We start from the raw sequence: 8,429 nt of genomic DNA, 5'->3' as shown, positions 1-8,429 counted from the left end.
TCCAGACCAGAAGATCTATTCTGTTCTTTTTGAGGGTTTCAATCTCCTTGCTCTGCTCATCTAGTTGTTTTTTACAGTTCCTGAAATTGTTGCTATTTTTCTGAACTGAACTCACTGAGTTTTTTCAAAAGTACCATCCCGAAGTCTCTGTCATTTAAGTCGCATATTTCTATGTCTGAAAGCTTATATTCTGGAGATTTTTCTCTTTCATCTGAGATGCCTTATCACCTTGGTTGTTCATGCTGTTAATGGGCTATTTCTCCACCTCGACATTAATGGAAGTGTATTCTGCTGTTTTTCCAGAAAGAAAGTTTATGGTATAAACTCTAGCCTGTTGCAAAGAAGGTGTTTTTCTTTTGGTTTCCACTAGGTGGCATCTAAGCCTTTTGGATCCCTGCTTCATACAAAGCCTTAAAAATATCTTTTAAAAAAATTGTCTTGTAGATATCACACTCGCTACCCTCAGTTTCAGTCTCGGCAGAGTTTGCTCAGATTCCCCGGTCTCGGAGAGTATGTGAGAGGGGCCCTCTGGGTTGGGAGTTTGGGGCTGCTGCTCAGCCTTTGTTTTGCAGCCGGGGCCAGTAAAAATCAACTGTTGTTTCTCTGTAGTCCTGTCCTGCTTCTCTGTCTTTTGCCCTGATGACTGGGCCCTGCCGCCCACTGCGAACATCCTTTTAGTTAACAGTAAAGATATTTCAACTGTTATTCTCATTTTATCTTTACACAGATATCACACAGGATCCCTAGCATTTGGATCTTTAATTCTTGCATTAATTCAAATGATTAGAATAATACTAGAATACTTGGACAAACGTTTTAAAGGTAAGATTCTAGAATTCATCTTTTCTCAGACTTCCTAACTTCTGTGAAGAGAATTGTTTAGGGCAGGTGGTTGGAGGAAACAAGATGACCGTAACTAGGATAATAGGGATTGAGGTAGAGGTGGTCAGATTGGAGATATATTTGAAAGGAAAAGCCAACAGAACTTGCTAAAGAATTGGATGTGGGAGGAGGGGGGGAAGAGGTATAGTGGCGAAGAAAAGAGAAAAAGTATGTGATGCTGTTTACTACAATGTAGAAACCAAGAGAAGTAAATTTCAAAACAGAGATTTAAAAATTGTGTTTTTGATATGTTAACATTTGAGAATTGTGGTGAAGTTGTCAGGCAGTTCCAAGTCTAGAGCTCAGGACAGGTCGGGCTTAAAATATAAATGTGACATTGGCATAAATTCTCATACATGAAACATATAGTTTACGAAACATAAACACTGGTCAGAATGCACTTTAAAATGTTATTAATTGCCAAATGGTCTTGAAACAGAACAGCAAAATTGGAACATCTACAGTTTCTGATTTCAAAACTTAATACAAAGCTACAGTCATCAAAACAGTATGGCACTGGGATAAGGACAGACATATAGACCTGGAATAGAATAGAAAGCCCCAAAATAAACCCTCATGTATAAATCCATTCAATGGAGAAAGGACAGTTTTTTCAACCAATGTTGCTAAGAAAACTGGGTATCTATATGCAAAAGAATGACGTTGGACCCTTAGCATACATCATATTCAAAAATCATTTCAAAATGGATCAAAGACTTAAGCATAAAAACTAAAAGTATAAAACTCTTAGAAGAAAACATAGGAAGAAATATTTCTGACGTTAGATTTAATGATTTCTTAGACATGACAAAAGAAAAAAATAGATACATTAGACTTCCTCAAAATATAAAACGTGCATCAAAAGACACTGTCAAGAGAGTGGAAAGGCAACCCACAGAATGGGAGAAAATATTTTCAAATCATGTACCAGATAAGTGACCAAATTTTAGAACATATGAAGAACTTCTACAACTCAACAAGAAACAACTCAATTCAGCATGGACAAAGGATTTTTTAATTATATTAAACTTTTTCAGCTTTATTGAAATATAATTGACAAATAAAATTATTATAAAAGTATACAACATGATGATTTGATATACATAAACATTGTGAAAGAAATCTCACATTCAAGGTAATAAACACGTCACCTCACTAATTTACTTTTTCTTTTTTTTTTTGTGAAAACACAAGTTGTATTCTCATAGTAAATTTCAGTTATATAATACAAAATTATTAACTATATTCACTATGTTATGCATTAGATCCTAGAACCTTAATCATCTTACAACTAAAAGTTTGTACCTTTTCACCACCCTCTCCCTATTTCCTCCACACCCTCCCCAGCCTGCAGCAACCACCATTCTACTTTGTTTATATGAGTTCAGCTTTTCTTTATTCCACATATAAGTGATACCATGTATATTTGTCTTTCTCTGTCTGGCTTATTTCACTTAGCATAATGCCTTCTGGGGTCCATCTCCATTGTTGCAAAAGCAAGATTTCTTTCTTTTTAAGGCTGAATAATATTCCGTTGATGTAGTCTCGCTTGTTTATTTTTGCCTTTTATTTTTGACTTTGCTGTTGGTGTCACATCCAAAAAAGCATTGCCAAGACCAATGTCAAGGAGCTTACCTCTATGTTTTCTTCCAGGAGTTTTGTGGTTTCAGGTCTTACGTTCTAGTCTTTAATCCATTTTGAGTTGATTGTTGTGTATGATGTAAGATAAGGGTCCGATTTTATTCTTTTACATGTGGATATCCATGTTTCCTAGCACCATTTATTGAAGAAACTATCCTTTTCCCATTGTATATTCTTGGCTCTTTTGTCAAAAATTAATTGACTATATATGCATGGGTTTATTTCTGCTCTCTCTACTCTGATTCATTCATCTATGGGTCAATTTTTAAACTACTACCACACTGTTTTGATTACTGTAGCTTTAGAATATAATTTGGATCAGTAAATGTAATGCCTTTAGTTTTGTTCTTTCTTGATTGCTTTGGCTATTTAGTATCTTTTGTGGTTTCATACAAATTTTAAGATTTTTTTCCTATTTCTGTGAAAAATGCTATTGGAATTTTGGTAGGGATTGCATTGAATTTGTGGATCGCTTTGGGTACTTTAAACATTTTAACAACGTTAATTCTTCCAATCCATGAACATAGAATATTTTTCATTTACTTGTGTCTTCTTTAATTTCATTCATTAATGGCTTACAGTTTTCAATGCATAGGTCTTTCACCTCCTTGGTTAAATTTATTCTAGATTTTTTTTTTGTTTTTGATGGAATTGTAAAAGGGATTTCTTAATTTTTTTCAATAGTTAGTTGTTGTTGTATAGAAATGTACCTGATTTTTGTATATTTATTTTGTGTTCTGAAACTTTACTGAATTTGTTTATGTCCTAATAGTTGTGTGTGTGTGTATGTGTGTGTGTGTGTGTGTGTGTGTGTGTGTGTGTAGACAGTAGCATTTTCTATATATAATAACACATGGTCTGCAGAGACAAGTTTACTTCATTTCTGATTTAAATGACTTTCTCTTTTTTTATACTTGCCGAATTGCTCTGACTAGGTCTTTCCATACTATGTTGCATACAAGTGGAGTTGGTATCTTTGTCTTGTTCCTGATCTCAGACAAAAAGCTTTAGCTTTTCACCATTGAGTATGATGTTAGCTGTGATATATGTATGAGCTTGATTATGTTGAGGCCTACTATATCAGTTTGTTGAGAGGCTGAGTTTTGTCAAGTGATTTTTCCACATCTATTAAAATGATCATATGATTTTTATCCTTCATTTCGTTAATGTGGTGCATCACATTTATTGATTTGTGTATGCTGAATCATCCTTACATCCCTGGGATAATGCCCACTTGATTTTGGTGTCTGATCCTTTTAATGTACTATTGAATTCAATTTGCTATTTTGTTGATGATTTTTGCATCTATGTTCATATTGGCCTGTAATTTTCTTTTCTTGTTGTGTCTTTGTCTAGTTTTGGTATCAGTGTAATGCTGGCCTCATAAAACGAGTTTGGAAATGTTTCCTTTACTTCTATTTTTTGGAAGAGTTTGATAAGTGTTGGTATTAATTTTTCTTTAAATGTTTGGTGTAATTCATGAGTGAAGCCATCTAATCCTTTCTATGAAGGTTTTTGATTACTGATTCAAAATTCTAACTAGTAATTGGTCTGTTTTCCATTTTATTATGATTCAATCTCAGTAGGTTGCATATTTCTAGGAATTTATTTATGTCTTCCAGGTTATCTAATTTGTTAAATATAATTATTTGTACTAGTCTCATGATTCTTTGTATTTTTGTGGTATTAGTTGTAATATCTCCTCTTTCTTATCTGAATTTATTTCTCTTCTTTTCTTAATCTAGTTTTGTCAATTTTATCTTTTAAAAAAAAACAGCTATCAGTTTTACTGATCTTTCCTATTATTTTTTATTCTCTAATTCACTTATTTACTCTCTTACCTTTACTATTTCCTCCCTTTTACTAACGTTGTGCTTAGGTTGTTATTCTTTTTCTAGTTTCTAGAGATGTAAAGTTAGATTGTTTGAGATCTTTCTCTTTTCTTAAAGTAGGTGTTTGTTGCTATGAACTTCCCTCTTAGAACTACTTTGTTACATTTCATATTTTTGATGTGTTATGTTTCCATTTTCATTTGTCTCAAGATACTCTTTGATTTCCCTTTTGATTTCTTCTTTGACCCATTGATTGTTCAGTAGCATGTTATTTAATCTCTATATATCGGTGAATTTTCCAGTTTTCTTATTTCATACCACTGTGGTCAGAATTTATTAAAACTTGTTTGTGGCCTAATATGATCTATTCTGGAGAATGTTCTATGTGTGCTTGAGAAGAATGTGTATTCTGCTGTGGTAGGATGGAATGTACTGTAAATGTCTGTAAAGTGTTAAGTCCTTCCAGTTTAAGATGTAGTTTAAGTCCAGTGCTTCTTTTTTTTTTTTTCTGTCTGGATAATCTACCCATTATTGAAAGTGGAGTATTGAAATTCCCTACTGTTATTATATTGCTGTTTATTTCTCCCATTTGTAAACAGTTTATATTTGTTTTATATATTTAAGTGTTCCAATGTTGGGTGCATAAATACTTAAATTTTATATTCCCTTGATGAATAGACCCACTTATCATAGTATAATGATCTTTGTGTTTTGTTATAGTTTTTTTTGGCTGAAATTCAATTTTTCTGATATAAGTATAGATACACCTGCTTTTTGTGGTTTTCGTTTTTATGGAAAATCTTTTTCCAATCCTTCAGTCTAAGTGTGTCTTTAAAGGTGAAGTGAGACTCTTGTAGATAGCAGATAGTTGAGTCTTCTTTTTTAATCATTCAGCCACCCTATGTCTTTTAATTGGAGAATTTAGTCTATTTATATTTAAGTGTAGTTATCAATAGCTATGGATTTACTATTGCCATTTGTTCATTGTTTCTTAGCTGTTATGTAGACTTGTGTTTCTCTCTTCCTCTCTTCCTCGGTAATTTGATGATTTTCTGTAGTGATATGTTGTGATTCCTTTTTCTTTATCTTTTTGTAGCTACTATAGGTTTTTAGATTTGTGGTTATCATGAGGCTTACATAAAACATCTTATAATCATAACAGTCTGTTTTAAGCTGATAACAACTTTACTTCAAGCACACATAAAAGCTCTGCGTTTTTATGCTCCCCTTGACATTATATGCTACAATGTTTTTGATGTCACAATTTACATCTTTTTGTATTGTGTATCAACAAGTTATTACAGTTATTTTTAATACTTTGTCCTTCAACCTTTATACTAGAGTTGTAATGTAAGTAACTTACCCACCACTATTACAATTTTAGAGTATTCTGAATTTAACTATATTTTCCTTTACTGCTAAGTTTTATACTTTTATATATGTTCATGTTACTAATTAGCATCCCTTTGTTTATCTTAAAGAAATTCCTTTAACATTTCTTATAAGGCTGGTCTGGTGGTGATGAACTCTTTCAGCTTTTGTTTGCCTGGAAAACTCTCTCTTTCAATTCTAAAGGACAACCTTGCCAGGTAGAGTTTCTTGGTCGGCAGGTTTTTTTTTTTTTTTTTCTTTCAGCACTTTAAATATATATTCCACTTCATTCTGGCCTGCAAAGTTTCTGCTGAAAAATCTGCTGATATTCTTATGGGGTTTTCCTTGTAAGTAACAAGTTACCTTTTTTCACTGTCTTTAACTGCCTTTTACCTTTTGAAGATTTAATTTTATGTGTCTTAGTGTGATTTTCTTTACATTCATCATTTCCTGTATTCTTTGGGCTTTCTGAATCTGGTTGTCTGTTTTTTTCCCCAGGCTGGGCAAGTTTTCAGCCATTATTTATTTGAATAAACTTTCTGCCTCTTTCTCTCGTCTCCTTCTGGGACCTCTAGTAAATGTATATTGATTGGCTTGATGGTATCCCATAAGGCCCTTTTCACTCTTTTCTTTTTTCCTTTTTGTTCCTCTGATTAGATGAATTCCACTGCCTTATCTTTGAGTTTGTTGATCTTTTTTCTGCTTGATCTAGTCTGATTGTTGAACTGCTCTGTTGAATTTTTCAGTGTTGTTGCACTTTTTAGCTTTATGAATTTTGTTTGATACTTTTCTGTATTTTCTCTTTGTCGAAATTCTCACTTTGTTCATGCATTGCTCCCCTGACTTTGGTAAGCATTTTCATGACCATTATTTTTACCTCTCTATTCAGCAAATAGTTTATTTCTGTTTCATTAGGATCAGCTTCTAGAGACTTATCTTGTTTTTGTCTGTTTGTTTGAAATGTATTCTGTTGTTTCTTCATTTTCCTGTGTTGGTTTATGTGCATGAGATAAAACAGTCACTTCTCCAATATGTCAGACTGGTCTTATGTAGGAGATGAACTTCATTGATCAGCCCATCCCAAACTTATGGTTCTCTCAAAACTTTGTAATTGCCCTAACCACCATAGTTATTCTTGGTGGCTCCCAATAATTGAATGTGTGTCAAGACCTGTTAGTGTTCCAAAGGATAGGAACACAAGCAGAACCTAGATGCAAGCTGATTAGAAGCCAGACACTCAGATAACACTGGGAGAGTATGTAGTCTAGCCTCTTTTTAGAGAGAAACTGGGAGGTGGGCGTTTTTGCCTACTCCCTCTGCACTGAGCCAGGGTGTATAGCCACAGTGGCGGGAGGAGGGAGGGTGCTCCTGCACCATTTAAAAACTGCTTCTTTGTTTGCTATAGTCCAGAGGACTCAAGAATGCAAGACCTGTTGGCTATCAGGGCCAGGAGAAGTGGGGACCATCTCTCGGGCAGCAGCCACAAAAGCTGGGGCACAAGGCATGTGTACAAGCTCCTTCTAAAGAGATATTGGTGACTTAGAGTTATAACTGCAGTGATCTAGAGGCAGAAGGTGGTGAAAATGCCCGCCGGCTACCCCAGGCTTCATGGAGGATCACAGTTAGCCTCTAGATGCGTAAAAATTAGAAACTGGACCTCTGGGCAACAGGTTGTAAAGTACATAGTCAGACCCCTTCCATGAAAAGATTGGAAGATGGGTGTTTTTGCCTGCTCCCTATGTGGTAAGCCCTGGGGGATTTGCCACAGTGAGTGCTAGCATAAGTGCCTGTTAAGACTGCTTTTTTGGAGAGTGGATTAAACATGGCAGACTGAGAGATGTCCCCAGATCTCTCCCCTTGAAACAACAATAAGCTGAATAGCTAAAACTCAACAAAAAACACCCAAATTGCACACTAACACATCTGAGCATGGGATCTGCACATAAGAGCTACCACAGGTCAGAACCCCGGGTGTCAGGTGGTGGACTGGGAGAAATAAAGAAGCTAACTCTCGGAGCCGGAGCTCCCTATAGGAAGAGGGGGAGGAGAGAAGGTGCGGCGACTTCCCTGAGCAGCTCTGTGTGGGAGTGCTGTGAGTTCCACATGGCCCGTGGCAGTGCCCAGGCATCAGGGCAGAAGGCAGAGAAACAGGGATGGCAGAAAAGCGGGGATGGCTGAGATCTACAGTTGATTTTTACTAGCCGCGGTTGCAAAATCGAGGCTGAACCACAGCACCCATCCCCCAACCCATAGAGCCACTCCCCCTATACCTTCAAAGACTGATTACTGCAGAGCACTAGGAGAATCTAAGCAAATGCTACTGAAACTGTCACTAACACTGACAGGAACTGAGACTGAGAGTAGTGAGCGCGATTAAACATCTTTAAGAAAAAAAAGATGTTATTAAGATTCTATATGAAGCAGAAATCTAAGAGGCTTAAACGCCACCTACTGGAAACCAAAAGAAAAACACCTTCTTTGCAACAGGCTAGAGAGCATTATATAATAAATCTTCATTCTAGAAAAAAAAATCAGAACACACTTCCGTTAATGCTCAGGCAGAGAAATAGCCCATTAAACACCAAGAAAAACCAAGGTGACAAGGCATCTCAGAAAGAAAGAAAAATCTTCAGAAAATAAGCTTTCAGACATAGAAATATGCGACTTAAATGACAGAGAATTCAGGATGGTACTTTTGAAAAA

At 35.4% G+C, this 8,429-nt stretch overlaps 1 protein-coding gene across 1 annotated transcript in view; it reads left to right on the top strand.

Annotated features, from left to right (window-relative positions):
* Positions 1-8,429, top strand: part of SLC44A5 (solute carrier family 44 member 5) — a 123,079-nt gene that overhangs the window by 101,549 nt on the left and 13,101 nt on the right. The window contains exon 16 of the mRNA XM_015595072.1: positions 728-822. Within this exon, the coding sequence (XP_015450558.1) occupies positions 728-822 (95 nt within the window). The remainder of the gene's footprint in view (positions 1-727; positions 823-8,429) is intronic.

The sequence above is a fragment of the Pteropus alecto genome, unplaced genomic scaffold (genome assembly GCF_000325575.1).
Source record: "Pteropus alecto unplaced genomic scaffold, ASM32557v1 scaffold25, whole genome shotgun sequence".
NCBI classification, from domain to species: Eukaryota; Metazoa; Chordata; class Mammalia; order Chiroptera; family Pteropodidae; genus Pteropus; species Pteropus alecto.
Note: the sequence above shows the minus strand (reverse complement) of the source record. Positions and strands in the feature narration are given on the sequence as shown.